General features: G+C 44.1%; 1 protein-coding gene across 3 annotated transcripts in view; it reads left to right on the top strand.

Annotated features, from left to right (window-relative positions):
• TAMM41 (TAM41 mitochondrial translocator assembly and maintenance homolog) overlaps positions 1-25,786 on the top strand; it is a 191,950-nt gene that overhangs the window by 143,481 nt on the left and 22,683 nt on the right. For all 3 annotated transcript variants that reach the window (XM_086938952.1, XM_086938954.1, XM_086938953.1), the window contains one exon: positions 198-260. In XM_086938952.1, coding sequence (XP_086795078.1) covers positions 198-260 — 63 coding nt within the window. The remainder of the gene's footprint in view (positions 1-197; positions 261-25,786) is intronic.

The following is a 25,786-nucleotide window of genomic DNA, read 5'->3' on the forward strand; positions in this document are numbered from 1 at the left end:
TGATAATAGGAATTCGAATAGTTTTGCTGTTGCTGCAGTGTGTTCCAAGCGTACTGAAGAGCTGCAGTAGATACCTCGAGCAGCCTCGTTTTATTTCAATAAATTAAGAAGCTGCATTAAAACGCAGACACATTGTCTGTTGCAGAGTCTATATGATGACTAACATCTGTTTTCTGTTTGCTCTTTACTGTATGCAGGCATTTCTGGAATTGTGAAATCGTCCAGTCTAAGTCAGAGTGCCAAGGGCATACTCACAGCTGGTAAGAATTTTTACCAAGCGGGATACTGAACAGAAAATGAAATGCAATAGCTTGTGAGGACTAACTTATGGTATTCAATAATTGTTTTATTTGTATGAAAAGCATTTACATATTATAGAAAAGGGTTTTAACACAACGTCGGTCCCTGCAAAGTACACTTTGTGGCACGCAAATTGCATTTTTTGACCGATGCAAGTATTTTAAACATTGTTTTGTTTATGGCCATTATATACAAACTGTATTTTATGCAAATCGATGTGATCCTTTCGATAAATGATAAAAATGTCCCATGGCCTCAGTACAAATTGAACTCGGAAATGTTACGTGTTCCTGTCTCCCAAGAAGAGTGTACATAAAAAATTGTTACTCCTAAGAGACTTATAAAGCAGAATTGTGAGTTGGATATCTGTCTGAGGTTTTTGAGGTGCCCCTCCAATGGAAAATGCATCCGGTTTCCTTTTACAAATACAAATCTTTCGGAACATTATGGCTATTTGTGCTTTACTTAGCACGCATGAAACCACACCATTGACCATGCTGGAAAACCTTGAGAAGAGGGAACGCAATATTCGTAGCATGTTTGTCTGCAGATACATATGTTATGCACTCTTCATCATCTAGTGTTGGGTCCAGACTCTGCAAGTGCTTTTTCTCAAGGAAGTTTTATGGTCAGCGTTGTTCATCCTTTACCTTCCTCCTAATGGTATTGCGCATGTTCAAGGGCTCTTGTGTTAAATTCTTTCTTTTCTGCCATCGGGCTCACACAGACTGTGTCGGAGCTCTACAGTTTTGACGTCCACGCTGCCTAAGGAGAAAAAAAAGAAGTTCTGCGTGATGAACAAAGAAGAACAATTCATGGCTCTGATACACGTTGGAACCATGTACGGATCGATTCCACGCACCAGACTTTCGCTTCGTCAGCAACAACACCCGTTGAGAATGTCCATCTCCACACAATGTGTAGTAGCAAGCCCCAGCCAGGCCTACTAGTGCAAGGGATTTGCCCTTCTCTGCTTAGAGTCCTTAGACCAATAGTAAGAAGTTGGCACAGAAACTGGAATAGAAAAGACAGAGTTTATTAAACGTCATGAGGTGGAACTACATTCACACAACACCCTTCGGTATAGTATGAGGTAGCACACTGACTAGAAGGAGCTTGGTCCTTTTATACTCACACAGGGGCTGAAATGAAGGCTGTTCAAGGCACAGAGTATTGGTTTCAGATACCTATAAGGTCATACAGAGAGTGTTCTAGCAACAAGTTCGAAGGGCTGACCGTAAGCTAATTCTGGTGGACACATCTTGACAGTTACAAGTTTGAGACGGCTGTATGCTCTTCTGAACATGTGCAAAGTAGAGGAGACTAAACATATCTTGTCTCTAGGCAGATTTCAAGATCAGTTGACAGAAAGATAGGTCAGAGCACATGGCATACAAAATGGCCGACAGAAATACAAAATGGATTCCGTAAAACAGGCAAGATAGTCTCGAAATACCGAATGTCTTCTACCATTGTTTAATCTAATCGCTGTTAAATTACCACAAATGGAGATTAAAAAAAGCTTACTTTGACGGTGCCAGAGGTGCAGGTCCAAATAAGCCTATATGGACACTCATAAGGTCTGTAACTTGGGGTTATCACCAGAGCATGAGGAACAGCACTCTGCAGCATGCAACTTCTTCAGAAATATGAAAATGCTACAAAGCAGAAGAGATTGGCGCCTAACGCATAACATGGAGATGGCAGCAGAGGCAGATTTCTCGCACGGAGTATCACACAGTGAGGGTGAGATAGACACCAAGGCCACAATGCAAGGTGGGGTTATAATCGCCAGCTTCCCACTATGTCGTCTCCCACATTGATTATGCCAACTCACTTTATGTTGGCACTCCGGCATATCAATTAAAACGTTTGCAGCTGGATCAAGACTAGGCAGCCAGACTAATCTATATCAGCCTAAATGGCACCATGTTACGCCATTAGTGAAAAGATTACACTGGCTCCCAGTAGCCAAACGTAGTACATTTAAGCTGGGGTGCATAACCTTTAAAGCTCTCTATGGCAACAGCCCGACATTTATATCCTCTCCGGTTCAGTGCTATGTCCCTTCTCGGGATCTCAGGTCTTCTCATTTGAATCTTCTGGTCATCCTGTCCTTTAAACGCAAGAAACATGGGGGACCAAGATTCGTGGTCTTGACCCCCAATTCTGGAATTCTCTCCCTCCGGATATTAGATCACTGAACCCCTACGCTCAGTTTAGGAAACTTTTAAAGACCTGGCTCTTCCGCCAGGCATACGACTAAACCTCTTAAGCGGTAGTATCCCCTGGACCGTTTGGTGTACGTTCGCTTTAAAAGTTCATTTATTTATTTATTTATTTATTTCCTCATTCTGCAATAGAGTGTATCTGAAGTTATCAGGGACCCGCTTCTCTACTCTCCGGTCCTTCACAACATCTGGAGTTGGGGAAACTCGCTATGTGTGCTTACAAAGTCGGGTCCCATTACGTCCATGACACTTTCAATAGTTTTTCTTCGAAGTGGGGGAGCTGGCCACCCTGGCCACTCGCACAAGCATCCTGCTTGTAGATATATTTCCATTGCATAATCATTGGAAATGAATAGGGCTTAGCATGTCAGTGTTCTAAATCTCCCAATTAGTTAACAAACTGGGAATCTTCCCAAATCTCCCAATAGTTGTATTTCCTGCTGGGTTTCCCTTTCCTATCCCACTTATTTACTCTGTTTATGGAAGCCGCCCATTCTAAGTGTGTGGGGGAGACTGATCTTATCCACTTAATACAAAGTTCCCTTCGTGCAAGCAGAATCAACATAAACAGCAATTTCTCTTCTTTTCTTGTTTCTTGCCGACTGGCCCCAAAAATAACAAGATCCATACTTACTATGAGTGGTCTTCTCAGTACTGCTTCTAAGTTTTTACTCACTTCCTGCCAGAAGCCATCAAGCTGGGGGCACTGCCAGAACATGTGCACATCGTCCACCCTCGGTAGGCCACATTTGGGACAGGATTTCATGTTAGTGCCACTGAATTTGGATAGACGCTTCGGCGTCCAGTAGGCTCTGTGGGAAGTAAATAGGCGATTTCTCCTTAGGGTAGCGGATTTCACAATGGACCAGCATTTGGTTCATGGATACTTGCCACAGATTTTGGAGGTCCAACGACGGCAGAACCTTCCCCCAGGTATTTTCCGGGATCAGCAGTTCCTCCTCCCTGGCTTCAATCAGTGCCCAGTACCATAATGCAATGTTCGAGGCATATGGGCTGCAGATGGTACATTATGAATAGATCGCCATCTGGTGTTGGGCTCGGATGATTGCACTTTGTTTTTCTCTTGGAGAGTCTTTTGTATCTTGGTGACTCCTCCCTTGGTTGGTAGTGCGCATGGGCATCGGCTCCATCCTTAGATTGTTTTTTTCCGCCATCGGGTTCGGATGAAGATCGAGACGCTCCAGATCAAATTCAGAGAAAAGTGATTTATCGGCGCGTATTCCCTTTCCAATTCGACGGTATTGTTATCGAACGCGTTTCATTTCCATTCCGACGCGTTGCAAATTCAAAATCGAAGAGAAAAAACTTGGATCTACGCCGACGAACAGGAGGCCTTTCTCGACGCAGTCAAGCCCGGAGTCCATGGAAAGGACTCCATTCAAAAAATGTCCAACGTGTGGTGCTAAGTTCCCACACAAGGACCTACACGAGGTGTGCAACCTCTGTCTATCGCCTGAACACGAATCCAGGGACTGCGAAGCCTGCGCAGCATTCTCCTCCAAGCTAACGATTAGAAATCGTCGAGCTCGAAGACACGAGGTTTCCAGAATGCAGTCGGAGGCGATCCCGGAGCTGTTCGGAGACGAGCAAATTGAGGAAGAAGAGGATCAGTCGGGGTCGGAAGGGGACCAGTCGGAGGTTGAAGAACTCAACGAGCAACAAACCGTGAGTGACGACGTCCCCTTACCGAAAAACCGACCCCGTGCGGTAACGACCCCGCCTTCGGGCCCAGTCAAACCGCAGAAAAAAGTTTCCGACGCCCCGCCCTCGGGCCCGGCAACGAAACCGAAACTGAAACCAAAACACTCGGCCTCCCACCATGTCGGATCCGAGAAAAGGGCGACATCGACTTCGGCACCGAAGCTACATACAAGGGAAAGCTCGGTATCGAAACATTCCATGTCGAAACATAAATATGATTCGTCGTCCAAGATTCACTCGATACCCAGGAAGTCGGAATCGAGTAGACACTCGGTGCCGAAAACACCGAACACTGACGATCGAAAACATAAGCACCTTTCGGAACCAGGACCTTCGGTACCGATTCAGGAGCAACAGACAGATCCCAAACAAAAGATCTTGTTTATCGATCCGCAAACTGGCAAAGTAGTGACGAAGAAGAGAAAGAATGAACAGACAGAAGATAAATCTCTTCCTTCAAAAAAGAGAACAATGGGGACAAATATAACTCCTCCTGCTTCTCCTCGACCTAAAGTCACACCCTCTTCTCCTATTCCTCACACTAGGCCAAATATTCCTACACCTTCCACACCAAGACCATCTACACCTCAGTCTGATGTAGACAGTGATCTAGGGGAGGGAGAACCTCAAGGGGATGACGAAACCATCCCAGATGAGGATGACCCATGGGAAAATTATGACGTAGGGTCAGATGAGGACAACGACCCAGAGTTATATCCCTCAAAGCCTTCACCACCTGATGATAACACAGGGTTTGTGCAGCTCATTAATAGGGCAGCAAAATATCATAAAGTAGATATACATACAGAACCCCAAATAGAGGATTTCCTGTTAGAGACGCTACCTAATGCACAAAGAACATCAGGTACTCTTCCTATGTTGAAGGGTCTTCTCAGTCACACAGAAGAAATATTCAAAGACCCAGTGAGGGCTAGGGTGTTAAACCCAAGAATTGATAAAAAATATAAGGCGGCTCCAAAGGATCCAATATTTATTAAAGGGCATGTACCTCTGAACTCGCTGGTGGTCTCAAACGCTCGTAAAAGAGCAAACTCATTATCTACAGGAGAGGCTCCTCCACCTGATAAAGAGTCAAAATTAATAGATGCATCAGGCAAGAGAGTAGCATCACAGGCGGCAAATAGCTGGCGTATAGCCAATACACAGGCACTACTCGCACGTTATGACAGGGCACATTATGATGAATTAGAAAAACTCATCACACATCTCCCCAAAGAACATCAGAAAAAGGCAGATCAGTTAATACAGGAAGGTAAAATAATAACTAATACTTCCATTAAGTGCGCCCTAGACGCAGCAGACACTGCAGCAAGATCCATCAACACCAGTGTCATGTTAAGGAGACATGCATGGCTTAGAATCTCAGGATTCAAACAGGAAGTACAAACGGCCCTACTGAACAAATCATTTGATCAAAAGACACTGTTTGGTTCAAGCACAGATGAGACCTTAGAAAAAATGAAAAAAGATACAGAAACGGCTAAGTCAATGGGAGCATTGCAACAGCCAACACAAAGAGGTTCCTTTCGTAGATCCACCTATAGAGGGGGCTCAAAGAATACAGGAACAAATCAGCAATCCACCTCTTTCACACCAACATCACCCAGAGGTAATTCAAGAGGCAGTTACAGAGGTAACAACAACAAGGGTAGAGGCCGCGGAAATAATAACCGCAACGCCTCAACCCCAAAACAGTGACTTCATAGAACTCCCCCCAGACCACATAACACCGGTCGGGGGACGTCTATCACAGTTCCTACCTGTCTGGGAAAACATCACATCAGACAAGTGGGTGAGACAAATTATCCAACATGGTTATTGCCTGGAACTCACAGCTACCCCACCAAACATCCCCCCCAAACAGCGTCCAATGAGTCAAGATCATCTGACATTGTTAAGAGAAGAAGTACTAGCACTTCTACAAAAGCATGCAATAGAGAAGGTCCCAAAAGATCAACAAGGAACAGGAGTATACTCTCTATACTTCCTAATCCCCAAAAAGGACGGGTCCCTAAGACCAATATTAGACCTCAGACCTCTCAATGCTTATATAAATTCGGAGCATTTCCACATGGTCACGCTCCAACAGGTACTCCCTTTACTGAAGAAAGGGGACTTTCTTTCTACACTGGATCTAAAAGACGCTTACTTTCATATCCCAGTTCACAAAGCCCACAGAAAATACCTAAGGTTTGTATTAGAAGGACAACACTATCAGTTTAAAGTCCTTCCGTTCGGTGTCACAACAGCACCGAGAGTTTTCACAAAATGCCTAGCTGTGGTGGCAGCACACCTAAGAAGACAACAAATACATGTCTTCCCATACTTGGACGATTGGCTAATAAAGGCCAAGTCAAAAGAAGAATGTCTTCACAACACACAGAAGACAATTCAATTGCTGCACCACCTAGGGTTCACGGTGAACTACAAAAAATCACACCTGCAACCAAACCAGATTCAGCAATACCTGGGGGCTACGATAGACACAGAAAAGGCAATAGCATACCCCAACCCAATCAGGATACAGACAATGGTCGGGTTAATACAAAGATTTCAACCACAACACTCACTACCAGCACGAGTGTTTATGCAACTATTAGGCATGATGTCCTCCTGCATACTGCTAATACCACATGCCAGACTACAAATGCGTCCACTACAGGAGTGTCTAGCGACACAGTGGAATCAGGCTCAAGGTCAGACTACAGATCTGGTGTTGGTAAACGACCGGACGTATCGCTCTCTGAAGTGGTGGAACACAGAAAACATTTCCAAGGGACGGTCGTTCCTAGAGCCAATTCCACAAGTGATAATAACAGCGGACGCATCGCTCTCAGGATGGGGAGCGCATATGGACAAATACACAGTGCAGGGGAAGTGGAGTGTGCAGCAAAAGAAACTGCACATCAACTACCTAGAACTATTAGCAGTATTTCTAGCACTAAAAGCTTTCCAAATGCAAATAACAGGCAAGGCAGTCCTGATCAGAACAGACAACATGACTGCAATGTATTATATTCAAAAACAGGGGGGGACACACTCTCTCCAACTATCCAAACTAGCACAGGACATTTGGAGATGGGCCATTCCTCAAAGGATCTATCTGTTAGCAGAACACCTACCAGGAGTTCAAAATCAGATAGCAGACATCCTAAGCAGACAGTCAGAACAAGTACACGAATGGGAGCTGCACGACCAAATACTGCAGCCATTCTTCCAAAAATGGGGGCAACCAGAGATAGATCTGTTTGCCAATCATCAGAACGCAAAATGCAAAAACTTCGCATCCAGGTACCCACACCAACGGTCCCAGGGCAATGCACTATGGATAAATCGGTCCAACAAATTTGCTTACGCGTTCCCTCCTCTACCACTAATTCCGTTACTGGTTCGGAAGCTGCAGCAACACTCAATGACAATGATACTAGTGGCACCCACGTGGGCAAGACAGCCGTGGTTCACCACGCTGCTACAACTCTCACAAGTACCACATCAAAAGCTAAGATTATTACCCATGCATCTTACACAGAACCATGGAGAAATAATGCACCCAGATCCCAAACAACTGAACCTAGCGATCTGGCTCCTGAGGTCATAGAGTTTGGATATTTAGATTTACCACCAGAATGTATGGAAATCATTAAACAAGCAAGACGTCCTACCACCAGAGCATGCTATGCAGCAAAATGGAAAAGGTTTTCTATACACTGTAACAGTAAGCACATCAACCCTCTGGACGCATCCACTAAACAAATCATTTGCTATTTACTACACTTGCAGCAATGTAACTTAGCATATACCTCTATCAGAGTTCATCTCGCAGCTATAGCGGAGTACCTACAAAACAGGCAACATCTTTCCCTGTTTAAAGTACCAGCAATTAAAGCTTTCATCGAAGGACTCAAAAGAGTCATTCCACCAAGAAGACCACCTTCCCCAGTCTGGAATCTCAACATAGTACTTACCAGACTAATGGGGCCACCCTTTGAACCTGTGCACAGGTGTGAAATACAATTCCTCACATGGAAGGTGGCCTTCCTCATAGCTATCACGTCACTTAGAAGAGTAAGTGAGCTGCAGGCTTTTACGATTCAAGAACCATTTATGCAGTTACACCAAAATAAAGTGGTTCTTAGAACAAACCCAAAATTCTTACCAAAGGTAATTTCAGCATTCCACATCAATCAGTCAGTGGAATTACCGGTTTTCTTTCCAAAACCACAAACAGTAGCAGAAAGAGCCCTACATACATTAGATGTTAGAAGGGCCATATTGTACTATATAGAAAGAACACAAACTTTCAGAAAGACAAAACAGCTATTTGTTGCGTTTTCTCCTACACATAAAGGCAATCCCATCTCTAAAGCGGGCATTGCCAGATGGATTGTAAAATGCATTCAAATATGCTACTTAAAAGCAAAGAGAACATTAACTGTTCCTCCTAGAGCTCACTCTACACGTAAACTAGGAGCATCTATGGCATTTTTGGGAAACATTCCACTAGATGACATATGCAAAGCAGCTACCTGGGTTACACCGCACACCTTCACAAAACACTATTGTGTAGATGTGCACACAACACAACAAGCCAGAGTGGGACAAGCAGTATTAAAAACTTTATTTCAGACAGTTGCAACAGACACGGGCGACCACCGCTAGGGAGAGAACTGCTGTATAGTCTATTCATAATGTACCATCTGCAGCCCATATGCCTCGAACGGAATATGCTACTTACCATTATGCATCTGTTCTTGGCATAGAGGGCTGCAGAGTGGTACATGCCCTCCCAGCCTCCCCGGAAACCTGTGTCTGTTCCAACATTATCTTATTTAGATACACTTACATGGGCATTCTTATCTGTATTCTACTATACTACTCCATCTAACCCTACTATGGCAAAACAATCTAAGGATGGAGCCGATGCCCATGCGCACTACCAACCAAGGGAGGGGTCACCAAGATACAAAAGACTCTCCAAGAGAAAAACAAAGTGCAATCATCCGAGCCCAACACCAGATGGCGATCTATTCATAATGTACCACTCTGCAGCCCTCTATGCCAAGAACAGATGCATACTGGTAAGTAGCATATTCCTTCTTTTCTCTTTGAGGAATTCTGTATCATTGATGCTTCTAGGATTTTATTTCCACTGCACTTCTCCTTCAGAGTTTTTGCCCAACCAGAAAATTGATAGAACTTGAACTTTGAAAGGGATGCATTTGTACTTGCACATAGAGTCTCCCAGTCTGTTAGAGTGTTCTTAGCTAATAATTGGCCCCATACTTGAAAACCTGATGTTTTTAGCGATTTTGCCAAACTGTCTTTAAGACACTCCGGGGTTCCTGGAGAGTCCCATATAGGCGGGAACTCACTATAATAAGGGATATCCAGAGTACTCCTGATCTGGTACCACAGTTTGGCCGCTGATTCCAAAGCCTTCAGTTTTATTTTTTTGAAGTACTTTGGATGGCCAAATTTGTACAAGAAGTGGCCAGTATTATCGGTCATTGCTTTGAGATGTTCCGGGTACAGATCTTGATTGCCTAGTAGGACCCTAATATGCTTAAATTGGAAGGCTCTATAATATTCTACTAGGTCAGGCTAGCAATTCCACCTTCCAATTTTTTCTCTGCAGTTTTCCCCATGCAATGCGAGAACTTTTGGATGCCCAAATGAGGCTTGTTAGTTCACCTTGTATTTTCTTCAGAGTATCTCTCTTAAATTCTTAAGGGATTCCACTGAATACAAATGTAAATTTCGGAAGGATAGCCATTTTAATCAGATTAGATCTGCCCAGAAAGGTCAGAGGGAGGCCTCCCCACGCCTTCAATAACTTTCTTACTTCCGCTATTATCCGGTCTAGATTCATCTTGGCTATTTTATCTAAGTTTTTGGTCAGCTCTATCCTTAAGTATCTAATTTTCTCCCTGGTATAATTGCTATTTACTTGGGAATTACGGTTCATAATCTCTGTTTTTGATTGATTCGTTTTTTATAGCCGGATATCCTACCAAAGTCATTTAGAGTGTCCTCCATAGCTTTAATGGATCCTACGTAATTATCCGTGAAAATCATCAGGTCATCTGCATACAAAGCAATTTTCTTTTCCCATCCGTTATATTTTAACGGGATTATTTCCGAATTAGATCTAAGCCTATGTGCCAACGGCTCGATGTATAAATTTAACAATAAGGGCGAGAGGGGACATCCCTGTCTAGTCCCCCTATTTATATCTATATTCTCTGTTAAACTCCCATTTATTAGGACCATGGCTTTTGGCGTTCGGTACAATTCTTTAACAGCTTCCTGAAAATTTTCACCCAGCTTATATTTTTCTAGCGTTGCATTTAGAAAAACCCAGTTCACTCTATCAAACGCTTTAGCCGCGTCCAGCGTTATTATTGTTAAGGGGATTTTCTCGCTTATTGCTATATCTATTGACCCGATGAGCTCACGAGTAAGATCCTGCAAGTGCCTGCCTCCTACAAACCCTTTCTGATATTCTTTTATAAGTTTACCTGTAATTTTACCAAGCCTTTTTGCTAAAATTTGTGTAAAGATCTTGTAGTCACAATTAAGTAAGCTTATAGGGCGATAAGATTCACATTTTGCAGGATTTTTACCGGGCTTTAGCAAGATACTTCTCGTGGCGTCATTCCACGAATCAGGAAGTTTACCCTTCTCTAGGTAGATTTTATTTAGTAAGTTTGTGAGTGGGGGGATAGGACCTCACTGAGTTTAATGTAAAGTTCATTTGGTAGAGCATCTGGCCCTGCTGCTTTACCCCTCTTCAGGCCTCTCAGCACCTCTTCTACCTCCTCCTTTGTAATTAAGGTGTTCAATTCTTCTTGTTCCAGATTTGATAACACTGGTAATTCCAGATTTTCTAGGTACTTATCTAAGTCCTCACTTAATGGGGCAGTATCCTCAGTATATAATAGGGAAAAGAAATCTACAAATTCTTTTCTTATTACTTCTTCTTCTGAACAAATATCTGAACCATCTTGAGGTAAGATATTAAGTATCTTGTTTCTACTGGCATCCATCTTTATTTTCCACGCCAGCAACTTGCTGCACCCCTCCCTGTACTCATAGTGCGCCAACTTGCTTGCCTCCCATCTCTCTCTTACCCTACTCTCTAATTCTCCTAACAGTTCTTCATGCCTCCCCTTGTCCTGCATGTGCAGGAATTTATATAGCGCAAATCACCAACCGGTTTCTAAGCGCTTGCTTAGGGAACCCGTCCTGGTATTCCCCTGTGAGATAACCCCGGCAGGGTATCCGCAAGGTGAAAGCCAGGCATCCCGCCGCGAGGGGCCATTGTGGAGATTAAGCAAGCTATTGCCCAGAGTCCCAGAGTGTGAACCCGTGAATCGAGTAGGCACCGGAGCGAGAATTGTCGAGTCCATGGACATTTTAGGACTCAAGACCCCGCCGAGCCGGGAATTGAACCCTGGTCCCGGGCTGACCTCTGCTTCCAGGTCTGCCTCCTCTAACCAGTGAGCCACACTTCTCCTCTTCCAACTTCCTTTTTGTTTCAGGATCAGCCTCCGCCTCTATTAATAGCTCTAGGTTTTTGATGTTAGTTTCCAACATTCCTATCTCTTGTTTTGATCTTTTTGTTTTGTATGCAAGACAAACTGAGTATCTTCCCTCTTATAACCGCCTTATATGCATCCCATATGACCTGCAGGGATACACCATCCTTATTATTCTCGAAGTACTCTGTCGACTCTAATTTAAGTTTCTCAATGTTTTTGGGATCACTAAAAATAGTACGGTCCACTGTCCATCTGACTACCGGCTGTTGACTATCCAACTGAGTTTTTAATAGCACAGCAGAGTGGTCCGACAATATGGCTGGCAAATGTTCAACTTTATAAATTTTATCCACTAATATTTTGTCGGTCAACAAGAAATCCATTCTGGATTTTATTCCCAGTCTTTTATTTTTGAAGGTAAAAGGGTGTTTTTTGTCCCCCTTCTCCTTCCAAATATCCGCCAAACCCAGGTCTCTTTTATAAATTCCCAACCACTCCCGCATTTTAGGGAGATTAACCTGTTTCATGGGTGGCAAATGGTCTACCTTAGGGTCTGGAATCAGATTAAAATCCCCCCTAAGATCACCGGGGATGCATACGATAAGAGATGGGTATACAAGCTCTGTAGGGGAGAGGGGTCATCAGAATTAGGTCCATAATAACCCGCTATAGTATGTGGGGTGTTGTAGATTCTTACCCTGGTGATTGCCAATCTACCCTGTTTATCAAGTTCAGTCTTTTCAATTTTTACTTTTAAGGTTTTCTTAAAGAGTATCGCTATTCCCTTTACCACACATTCCTGATCTTTACATACATAGCAATCCACCCAATTCAGTTTTTTTATGATGTCTTCCCATTCCATCTTCAACAAGTGTGTTTCCTGTAGAATTATAATCTCGCAGTCATATATTCGAGAATTCTTCGCCTTCTGCTTTGGAGTCTTAGCCCATTTACATTCCAAGATAGTATGTTAACGTTTTTCCCCATCATTTCCTCTTTCTTTCACATACAGATTTTCCATGTCCTCCCCTGACCTATACTTCACAGGCCCTGATAACTCCTTTTCTGCCTTCTGAGGATCTTTTTCCATTTTTTCCCTGATTTGCTCCCCACCCATGTGCATATTTTTATATTTTTAAAATGTTTGTGACATAAAAGCAACCTCCCTAGGGAAGCCTCCCTTCTTTTTCTCTTGGGCTGCATTATTAGCCCCTTCTGAGCTCTGTGACTGCCCACTTTTTACAAGTAGTGCTCCCTTTTCATTTCCATTAACAAGAAAACAAAAAACGTACGTATTATCCCCCCTTGAGTTAATCACTATTTTCTTGACCTCCTTTTCCTACAGTACTATTAACTCTCCTCTCACCTACCGGGATTAGAGATTAGGGATCAGATACCAGACCTAGTGCCAGACCCATACTCCGGCCCAGACTGCATTATCACTTGATCCTTCATCTGTTCCAGGAAATGGGCCACTTCAGCAGGCTCCCTTATATTGTACATTTTATTTCGCCACATAATTCCAAGTGCGTCAGGGAACTTCATTTGTACTGTGGCCCCTAGACTTTTCTGCTCCTGCAGGTATTGACCTAATTCCCATTGCCTATCTTGAGTGGCTTTGGAGATATCTGACCGGATCCTAAATGTCCAATCACCTTTGCTATGTGGGCCGCTTTTTAACGCCTCACTCAGGATTCTCTCCTTGATGGTATAGGTTTTGAAGTTTATGAAGATTTTCCTGGGGTTCTTTTTTTCTTTATTCCTACCGAAGGGGTCTCGATGTGCTCTTTGAATGTCTTCGTCTAGTCTTATCTCCTTTGTCCATGGAAAGTGTTCCTCGAGTAACTGTACTATAAATTTCTTTACGTCAGTCCCCTCTTTCCCTTCTGGGACATTCAGTATTCTCAAATTGTTTTTTCTAGCCTGGTTTTCTAAAGATTCCAGTCTTTCATTGGTACTCCTACCACTATCTTTGAGAACCCTTATATCATTTTCATTTCTTTCCACTTTTTGTTGAGAGACCCTCCAGTACTGACTCTACAACGGTGACCCGATCATTCAGAGCAATCATCTTAGTGTCTAGCTCTCCACATACTTCCCGGATTTTACTCTGATTTGTTTCTGATACGGCAAATTTTGCCCTCATTTCCTCTAACATTTTCTCCATCATCAATTCTGTTGAGGTTAGCTCCGGGACTTGAGTTTGAGATTGCTCTCCCCCTGACCGGTCCCCTTTATGATGGCGGCTCAATTGATCTACTGCTGAGTGAGGCTATAGGGTGTCTGGCCCTTCCGACCCGTCAGTTGTTAGGTCTGCCGGCACTTGTCCTTGTTTTGTGATAATCGTCTGCTTTTCTTGCGTGGGATCCCCGTTTCTCCCTTCTGTGATAGAAGGGATGGGTATAGATTCTTGTGGGGCTGACATACCTGATATTGGGGTCATATTTGGAGACCCAGCCATAAGTGAGCAAGATTTAGGTAGCGAAGTAAGAGCGTTGCTTTCTAATACTTTAACCTCTTGAACCCCCTTAAAAGTAAGTGCTTGACTCTGGTCCTGGACTCTAAAGAAGGATCTGAGAGAAGGAGTAACTCGAAGAGGCGGGTCTAGTGAACTTCCGATCTTCCCTGTCTCCTTAGGGGTTTTCCTCTTAGTGTAAAAGTTATTGGGGTCTGACTTAAGTTGTTTCTTGGACTTCCTTTTGGTGCTACGAGGGGCAACAGCTTGTTTAGATACTGCAGGTGTCGTATATTTAAGGAATTGCCTATTTCTCAAGCAATAGCTTGATATGCCTTTTTCCTGAACTTCGCTTACTCTAGTAACCTCTATAAGTGCCTGCTCCACAAGCACCGGTGCTACAGCCCTCTACACTCATTTGTTATACCACTGCTTGCTTCTGTGCGGTCCACCCCCACTTTGACTTCCACTCTCAGTCCGTGTACTTGAGCTAGATCTGAGTTATCTGTGTTTTTACCCCCCCCCCCTTTAGGGATTTATCACCCCCATTACTCCTTGCATCCCCAGTGTTGTCAAGATTTTTCATCCGCTGCCGCTGCTGTAGCTGTTGCACACTGGGGGGGTTCCTCAGTCTGCCTTACGCCTTGAGTAGTTGTGGGGGGAAGATGGCAGCCGGCTAGGACGCTAGATCGGTATCTCCGGAATGATTGCCCTAGCGGAACGGAAAAACGCGGAGATGTGCTGCCAAATAACACTCCCTTTGTTTTGTGTTCACCCCCTCAAAGCGTATCTTTAACCATAGCCTCCTTAAAATTCTAAAAGTGCCCGGTACATTGAGAAACACTCAGCACTGTAAATTAATCCCGGTGTGAGAACAGCAAATTACTAACCCTCGGGGTTTCAGCTCCGCTCCACGTTGCTTTACCAACGGTTAGCCAGGAGTGAGGAGGTGCTCGTATGCCGTAACCCGCACGGGCGGGCTTGTTGGAGGAGTCTCGCCGGGTAGGAGTCGCGTGTCCGCTCCCTGCGGCACTTTCTGATCGGTGTACAGCTCGCCGGGGGAGGTGGGGGCTGGTGTTGCCGCCATACGCAGGTTTGTGGAGTGCAGCGCGAGAGGCTCGCAAAGCTTGCCAGAGAGCCGCAGGCAGGGTCCCCTTCCTGTTCCGGGGGAGCGAGATCGGCGTGGGAGGCGTCAGGGGTATACCTGAAATAGGTGACACTGCAAGAGGCCAGGCAAAAACGCAGCCGAAGGGGGAAAACAGATTGCGAGTGAGTGATGTTGTACAATGGTTTAGGATCAAGGGTGTGGCATGTAATTTGGAAGAGGTTGCTATTGAAAACACTTTATTAAATGCTAGAAATAAGGAGTCCTTAGGGGTCCAAAGAAGCAAAGTATATAATTCAGTGCACGGATAGGGTGAGAAAGGCACAACTACTCAAGGCATATGGCAGATTAAAAGTTCATTTAACATAGCATAACATATGTCTCCTCTGACGAATCCAGTGAGGCAGAAGAGTCAGAGGTGCGAGTTGAGTAACCTACGCAGAAGGCTCCAGTACCTGGTCGGGACCGAAGTCGACACCAAGGGCCATGAGTACTATTGACCCAACTTGTGCAAAGAAAATCTTCCATACACCCCCCACCATCTCCATTTCACGTTTCGCCACAGCCCTCGGACTCTGGTCAACATTTCGAGCATGCCTCATAGCCAAGAAGAGACGAGATTCTTCTCAATCCCAATCAGGCAACAAGGTCAAAACATGGGGGTGGCACCGACACCCCTTCGGTACCGAAGCACCATAGTCCTCTACGCATGTATCAGTACAGAAGAAGACAAACCCTGCTTTGATGCCGGAGAAGCCTTTAGATCGAAAAAATACTCAACCTTGAGCCACTCGGAATCCAGGCAAACATCGGCACCGACTAAAGAAAAGGAACGCGGTCACTCTTAGACACCAAAGAAAACCCACATACCCAAAAAAAGAAAAGACGCCGCCTTCCTCATACATCGGCACCGACTAAAGAAAAGGAACGCGGTCACTCTTTGACGCCAAAGAAAACCCACATACCAAAAAAAAAAGAAAAGACGCCGCCTTCCTCAGCTATACCAGCAGTGCAGAGAAGCTGGCAAAACCACCTCAAAAACAAATGCCACAAGAAAAGGAAGGCAATGTTTTTGAAGAACTGCACAAATATATGGAAAAGAGACATTAACACTTCCAAATGACAGGCACAGGATTTGGAAATGCCATAGACACAACCAAAAAGAATGGTTATTGAACATAGGGCTACAAGCCCCATGACAGTTAGCTAACCACAAACCCTAGAATCATCCTCACATACACAGGAAGAGGAGGGTGAGAATACATCTCAGCAGGACTATGACTCAGATCCACAAGGGGATACCCACCACAACCCAGACCCATGGGACGATTATGACATGGTTCTGCCTGACAACAATATGAAACCACCAATTCTATCAAAGCCTCACCACCTGATGACACTTCATCTTACTATAGTGTCATACAGAGGGCTGCAGATTATAATAAACTTCCTATGGAGACCACAGAGGAAGAGGCATTCTTGGTACAGACACTATCCTGCACTGAGCTCAAAATGCAATATTTTCCTACGATTGGCTCAATATTAAATGTCTCAAAGGACATCTTTAAGGGCCCTAAAATCCAGAGTGCTTACACCATGCATTGAAAGGAAACACAGGCCTTCACCTTCAGATCAAATACATGTTAGGGAGTCACTCTCCAGTAAACTCCCTAGTAGTCACAACAACAAGGAAAAGAACATCATCCCAGGGCACAGGGGATGCTCCACCTCCTGACAAGGAGAATAACCGCATTGATGCTTCCGGGAAAAGAGTGGCTACGGGACACTCCAGCTACGACTGAATCGCAAATTCAGGGGGTCTACTCTCTCGCTACTATACAGCTACTTTGGATGAAATGCAAGATCTCATGCAACATCTCCTAGAACAATATAAAAAGAGGGGAGAGGAGTTAATAGCCTAAGGAAAACAGATATCCAGTGCAACTATCAGGTGTGCACTGGATAGTGCAGACACAGCGCTAGAGGCATTTACAGCTCTGTTTGGCTGCACAGTCATGCTTGGCTACGCATGACCTGCTTTAAGTCAGAAGTGCAACAGCACATTCTTAACATCCCTTTCTATGGGGAACATTTCTTTGAGCCAGAAGTAGACACACAATTGGAGAAAGTAAAAAAAAGACACAGCTAAATCAATGGGGGGGGGCTTTGCAATCTATACCAGAAAAGCAGCAGCCCTTTCACGGTTACCAAGGGAGAGGGCCTCCAAAACTGCCTCCACAGAGAGTGTCACCTATCAACATCAGCAACATCACCAACAGACAGGCCGAGGTTATTATAAAGGTGGCTGCTAATCCAGAGAAAAGGGTTGAGCCGCACCCTCAAAGAGGGTCTCTGCCACCAAACAATGACTAATCACCTGTTGGGGGAAGTCTACAACACTTCCATTAGTTGTGGCAAGAAATAATATCTGATCCATGGGTATTGGATATTATCAGTCAGGGACATTGCCTGGAACTAAAAAGAACAGCCACCAAATATACCACCAAAAAGGCACATACTAAATCTGCAGCTTCTACATCTGCTAAAGGAAGAAGTAAAAGGACTTCTACAAAAGGGGGCCTTAGAACCGATCCCGTTCAAATATCACAACAAGGGGTTATACTGCCTTTACTTTGGAATACTCAAAAGGGATGGCTCACTACATCCGATACTGAACTTACACCCTCTCAATCAGGACATTATATCCTAACACTTCTACATGGTAACACATCAAGATGTAATACCATTACTATAGGAAGGTGACTTCATGTCTGTATTATATCTGAAGGGTGCATACTTTCATATTCCAATCTACTGGATAACTTCATTACCGGACTTCTTAGCCCCAGTTATGCTCAAAGCGTCTAATTTTACTATTTTAGGAGACCTAAATATACATCTAGATGATAATGAATGCCCCCACAGGAAACAGCTTCTCGCTACCCTGGAAGCATTTAACCTTCAATTACATAACACAGGTCCTACACATTGTGCTGGACATTTACTTGATCCTATTTTTTCCAATCTGCCCCTAGATTGCTCCCGCAAAGCTCTTCAAATCACCTGGTCTGATCACTCAGCTGTCCCTTTTTCCTTAGACATGGCTGAAATTGCAACAAGATCTGCGACAGTAAAACCGAGGCCATCTCGGAATTGGGGGAAGGTCAGTATTCCTGAACTCAACAAATTGCTAATTAAAACACTCCCGTCCACTGACGCACCAGTCACTGCTCTTAATAGTGCTACTGAATTCTGGCTAACCAACGCCGTAAATCGGGTGTTGCCCTTGACATCTAAGCCTACAGTTTCACACCATCCTCCAGCCCCATGGTACTTGGAACAATTTAAGAGTCTCCGCTCACAATGTAAGACCTTGGAACGTAAATGGAGAAAAGGCTATTCTCCTTCTCGTAAAATCATATATAAAGAAGCCTTAAAAAAGTACCATAATAGCTGCAAAACTGCTAAAGCGATCTACACTACTAAAACAGTGTCTGATGCACAAAACTGTCCTAAGGTGTTATTCTCTGTTGTAAAGAAACTGACCGGTGCAAATTCTTTTCCCCCTCCTCCAGCCCTTGATGCCACCCAGTGTCAGTCCTTAGCGGATTACTTTATAAACAAAGTGGATCTTATTTACGATCATTTCTCTCCACCTTCTGATACCACTTTTTCCGCCCCTAATACGATCCAGGAATTGGCGAACACCACCACTGATGCAGCAATTACCACCTGGCAGCCTCTAGACACTACCTCCTTTGTGTCCTGTCTAAACAGTGTGCGTTCTGGTTCCCCACTGGATGTGCTCCCGGCCAAAATATTAAAACAATTGGATCCCCTTACTCACCCCATTTTCATTAAATTATTAAATACTTCCTTGAGCGAGGCCCAGGTCCCTCTATCTTGGAAACATGCTATGGTGGTACCTCTACTAAAAAAATTGGGTGCCGATTCTTCCAACCCTGCCAACTTCCGCCCGATATCTTTGCTGCCAATCTTCTCGAAGATATTGGAGAGACACATAAATTCCCAGCTTTCTAAACTGGTCGAAAACACCGCTTTTCTCCATCCTTCTCAGTCGGGCTTTCGGCCTAGGCATTCAACCGAGACAGCGCTCCTGGGGGTAACGGAGAGTCTGAGGCACGGTGTCGACCAAGGTAACACCATGGCGCTCATCCTGTTGGATTTGAGCGCAGCGTTCGACACCGTGTCACACTCCATCCTCATCAACTCTCTGAAGTCTCTAGGTGTAGGTGGTCAGGCCTTGGCATGGCTGGTGTCTTTCCTCAATGACCGAAGTTTCGAAGTGTTCTCTCCCAAAGCAGCTTCCACCATTTGTCCATCTACCCGAGGCGTTCCCCAAGGCTCAATCCTCGGTCCCCTTTTATTTAATATTTACGTTAAACCCTTGGCATCCATTGTTGAACAGGCTGGGCTTACCCTGTTTTCCTACGCAGATGACACCCAGATTGTCTTCTCCCTATCAGGCAGAGACGAGAACAACATCTCCGCACTCAAGTCAGGCCTCACTCTTGTGGCTGACTGGATGCGGAGAAACTGTCTCAAACTGAACGGGGAGAAGACCGAGGTGGTCATCTTGGGTCGGAATAAACATCTTTGGGGTCCCCACCATTGGCCCATCGAACTGGGTACTGCGCCTACTCCCTCCATCGCAGTCTGTAACCTGGGTGTCATTATTGACGACAGGTTAACTATGAAACAACAGGCCACTAAGGTCGCGGCCATCTGTTTTTCAACGCTGCGGTGGCTCCATAAGATCTTGTGGATGCTTCCACTATCCTCCCGCAGAACCGTGGTCCAGGCACTTGTAACATCTCGCCTGGACTATGGCAACATCCTCTACCTAGGCGCAGACAAAGCCACCTTACATGTATTGCAGGTAGTGCAAAATGCGGCGGCGCGCCTGCTAAAAAACATCCCCAGACTCACTTCAGCTAGGGCCGCCTTACGTGACCTTCATTGGTTGAGTATCCCCGAACGTATCAAATTTAAGGCATTATGCTATATGTTCAAGGTCAAACAGGGCAGGGCCCCAGCCTACCTTCAAAGGCTGATAACACCTTACAGACCCCTACGTCCACTTAGGTCATCGGACATGGGTAATTTCACTATGCCAAGGTGGAAACTAACAAAAATGGGAGGTCGCTCCTTTTCTACTCTGGGCCCCAAATATTGGAACTCCCTCCCATTGGATCTAAAACTTGAGACAAATTTGTTCCGCTTCCGCAAGGCATTGAAGACTTTGCTGTTTACTCAACGCGCTCAATAGTCTGCTATGGCTCTAGCCAGGTGAAGCTGCCTCCTTCTTCTACAGACTATCCCTAGCGCCGGGAAACCCACTGTGGGTAGCTGCGCGCGGTATAAGCTTAAATAAATAAATAAATAAATAAATAAAAATAAATAATACCCGGCTAATATCTCCGGATTGTGGCAAGTGGGCGTCACTATCAATTCTAAGTACTACCATTTGTGATAACAGTCCTGCAAGTATTCCCAAAATGTCTAGCTGTAGTAGCTGCAAACCTAAGAAGAAACCATAAATGTGTTCCCCTATCTAGATGACTGGCTGATCAAGAGTTCCAGCAAACCAAAATGTCTTTAAGGCACAATCAACCCATTACACAAATTAGGATTCACAATCCATGCCACCAAATCCCTTCTACAACCGCTCCAAATACAGCCAATCTTGGAGCCATATTCACTACCCCAATCCACAGAGGGTTCTCCATCTCCAGAACCTACTTGCTCTTTTTCAGCCACATCATTACCTAACTGTCAAAATAGTGATGCTCCTTCTAAGTTTGATGGCCTCTTGCATAGAGTTAGTTCCATATGCCGGACTTCATATGAGACCCCTACAGGAGTACTTAGCATCGCAGTGGTCACAAGCGGGGGGACAAATGGTGGAGCTAGTGTTTGTTTCACCCAAGGTTCATCAGGCATTACAATGGCGGAACCCAACAAACACCCTAATGGGAAGAGCCTTCAGGGACCCAATCCTGCAGGTTACAATTCCAACTGATGCATCACTCATGGATTAGGGTGTTCATATGGAGGACATTGTAGTACAGGGACATTGGTTCCTGTACTACAACAACAGACATTGCTCATCAATATGTTAGAGCTGCTAGCCATTCAAAAGGCTCTCAAAGCGTTCCTGCCCAACATATTGAATGGAAAGGTCCTTCTACCTACAGACAATATGACAGCAATATACTACATTCGGAAACAAAGAGGGACCCATTCACTACAACTATCACAGCGAGCACAAGTCATATGGAAATGGGCCAACAGGTACACCGTCCACCTCCTAGCATAGTACATACCAGGAGTGGACAACTCACTTGCAGACCAACGAAGCAGAACCAACAAAAACTGCACAAGTGGAAAACTGGGAAATCCACACTCAAACCCTACAAACTGACTTCCAACGGTGAGGAACACCAACAGTAGATCTCTTCACCCACCATAGAAAACGCAAAATGCCAAACTTTACATCCAGAAACCCACAATCCAAGGGCAAGGCTCTTTGGAAGAGCTGGTCAGGGATCTTTGATTATGCCTTTCTGCCTCTCCCACTCATTGCAGATATGGTCAGGAAACTCAGACAGACTTCACTAACTATGATACTCATAGCTCCAGCATGGGCACGGCACCCTTGGTGCACAACTCTACTGGAGCTATCCCTAGTACCTCACGAGAAGCTACCCAGCATTCTAAATCTTCTCACTCACAGTGGGGGCAGAGTCAGACACCCCAGCGTTCAAAACCTCAGTCTTGCAATCTGGATCCTAAGTCATATAGTTTGGATACCTATAATTACCTCAAGAATGCATGAACATTCTAAAGGAGGCCAGAAGACCAACCACTAGGGCCTGTTATGCAGCAAAATGAAAACATGTTGTCCATTACTGTGCTGCAAACAACATAAACGCATCCTCCCCATCTGAGCAACTAGTATGTTACTTGTTACATCTGAAATAAGCACATTTCGCACACCCCTCTACACGTCTGCATTTATAAGCAATCACTGAGTACTTACAAAACCTAAAACACCAATCTATTTTCCGTATACCTGCCATAAAAGCATACATGGAGAGACTTAAGAGTTATTCCAACACGTACATACATCTCTTGAACCAATGTGGAATCTAAACATTGTAATGTCCACACCATTTAAACCAATGCACAAATACAAAATACTGTTCCTAATATGGAAGGTGGCATTCCTTGTGTGCATTCCGTCACTACGAAGAGTTGGCGAAATACATGGGCTCACTATTGAGGAGCCTTAATTTCAAGTATGTCAGGACAAAGTTCAACTATGCTCAAACCCAAAGTTTCTGCCAAAGGTCCTATCACTTTTCCATTTAAATCAAATGTTGGATTTACCGGTTTTCTTTCCAAAATCAGAAACCGTCGCAGAAAGAGCATTACATACACTAGATGTCAAACATGATCTTATGTAATATGTAAAAAAAATAAAAAACTTTCAGGAAAATAAAACTACTATTTGTAGCTTTTTGAAACCCATGAAAAGGCAATCAAAAGCAGGAATCGCTAGATGGATAGTAAAATTTATCAAAATGTAATACATCAAAGTAAAACAAACACTACCTGCAATGCCAAGTGCTCACTCAAAACGAAAAAAGGCAGTATCAGTGGCCTTTTTAGGAAATATCCTGCTAACGGGCAATTATAAAGCGACCACACAGTTTTATCGAAGGCCATTGTGTTTATGTGCAAGACAGACAACAAGCTCTGGTGGGGCAAACTGCTCGATGCACACTATTTCAAGCAAATGCACCATCTGATGCCTAAACGGACCGCGAGAGGAGTACTGCTTTCCAGTCAATGCATAGAATGTCTATCTGCCACCTACACATGCTACGAAAGGAGTGTCTTACTTACCCTGTAAGCATCTTTTTGAAGCATGTAGTTCTGCAGATTCACATGCACCCTCTCGCATCCCCGGCAGGTATTAGATGGTGACACAAATACACAAAACGCTTTGCATGTTAAACAGCCAACGCTTAGTTAGCAGGCTATATCCTCACTTCCCGTATGGCAAAGAAAAATGATTATAATCTGACAAAGAAGCTATTGAACATGCGCAATACCTTGAGGAGTGGATACGATGACGACCATAAAACTTCCTCGAGAAAATAATTTCAAAGTCCGGGCCCAACAATAGATGGCAATAGTATGCATAGCATGTGAATCAGCAACACTACACACTACAAATAGATGCTTACAGGATAAGTAACCACTCATTCTGGCACACGCAAACCCTAAGGAACATTTCTTGTTGATCTTTAAAAATGAATTCAGTAGTCAATACTAATAAGCATTGACAAAGCATGTGAACACCGGCATTCACAGATACTGTTTACATGGTTTGTATGCAAACAAATGTTATCAATTGACAGACATCCACATTGACTTTGACAGTGCTGGGGTGAGGAGGTGTTAATGCATGGAGTGCGTTACTACATTGATCACTCCAACATCAAAATGGTATTTTTCCCGGAGTGATAAAAATCCTTCCACTAGCCCTGTGTGCATCCCTTGTACAGCAATATACTCCATAGAGACTTTGTCTTTATGAGTATTTCTGTTTTGAACACAGTTTTGCATAATACAAATTTGCTCCTCTTGCCCCCTCGAGGAACTGACTGTAACAAAGAGTTTTAACCGCATCGCTGCGGCGGTTATTTTTCCCCTACGCGACTTTTTTCTAAAAGCCGCGTAAGATGACGAGCTCAGCTCGTCATCCGCACACGCCCCCCGTGGCTGATGATGAGCTGAGCTCGTCATCAGCATCGAAGGGGTTAATGAAATCCCAATTGGTCTCAGCAAGGGCACGGTTAGGGCTTGGTGGGTTGGGGGCACAATAAGAGTACTGTATAGTGGTTCTAGAGTGCAGCTGGCTGCGACTATCTCTGTTGATAAGATCAAGGGCTCTTCAATATTCAAGTACGCACCCAGTGTGGGACTTTGAGGAGCATAAGCAGCTAATGTATATAGTTGACATTTCCATGCATTGTACTGTACATATGAATGGCATAGCTCAGTGATTGCAATACGCTGAAAGGGTATAACAAACTGCTATCCAGTTTACTAGGCAGACAATATAGTTTGATAACACAAACCTAAAATGAAGTTGTACGTTTAGTAGAAGTTTTCCTATTACTATGACTAGAGCCCCAAATAAAATTAAGTGCAGCAATGTCCCAGAACAAGTCAGTGCTACCCAAAAGCTTTTTTCGATGAAATAACACAGACCTAGCTAGGAATTTCCTTTGCGAATGATCCACAATAAAACTTCCAAATGAGTTTTAAGTGCGGAAGGATAATATATAATATGTGTTATGTTATGTTTTTGGAACATGTACATTACCCTCGCTCCCAAAGAAAAGGTTTTATAGGGCTAACTGGAGTTGGAAACTACTGGGAAACAGTAGGCTTATGAATTACAGGATATGGAAAGCCAACATTATAGAGTGAAAAAAGGGTGCAGTTTAACTCTGTTTTGCGTCTTTGGCAGTTCTCTTCTACTTGCTGATGTTTGAGCTGATGGGTTTTGGTTTTAAGGCCTGCTATGGTTTGTGAAGTAATTGGGGATCTCAGATATAATCTCTTTCAGCTTATCTCTTAGACCTCTGTAGAAGACTGTTATTTGAACGTGATTCCTCCCAGTGTGTCTCGTCTGCCAGATTGTTAAACTGGGTGATGTATCCTAACAGGTCTCTAGATCCTTATTTTATATTCATGGCGTAGAGAACAGGAGTATAATTGACATTCAAACACCGGATTAAATGCACCTTCTAAGGGGTCATAATCATCCAATAGTGGGTCTTGTCTTGATTATTTCTGTGGCCTTTGACAGGTACTCACATCCATAATCATCAGAATGAAGGCAACCTTGGAGATACTGTATGCATAAACTGAAGGATGGTTGTTGGTGTGTGAAACACAGTCTCAAGACTTTTAGGCTCCCTTCATATTTCTGGCTATGGTCGGAAAGCTATGATATCACCTATCCCGGCATGTAAAGAACTAGTAACAGCTGCAGGCAGTAGCTATGGCATGTGTTTGACCATAAGGGTTCATGCAGCTACGACATGGTATCTTTGAGGGTCATAACTGAGGTTTAGAGCGCCTTCTTGATGGACTTTTAAATAAAATACTGTCAAATTCCCTGTGCAATATGCAGCTAAATGTGATTGTACGTTCTGAAGACTTTTTCATATCCTTTGTAAACTGATCCATGCTGCAGGGCTGTGTTTTGTTAAATGGTCTTTGTAATCTGTCATGATAACAGTAGCTTGAACAGGCTGGACCAACACCTGGTCGTAGCATGATATCCCCGGATAGGAATCCCTTCTCT

This window comes from Lissotriton vulgaris, chromosome 9 (genome assembly GCF_964263255.1).
Source record: "Lissotriton vulgaris chromosome 9, aLisVul1.2, whole genome shotgun sequence".
Taxonomy (NCBI): domain Eukaryota; kingdom Metazoa; phylum Chordata; class Amphibia; order Caudata; family Salamandridae; genus Lissotriton; species Lissotriton vulgaris.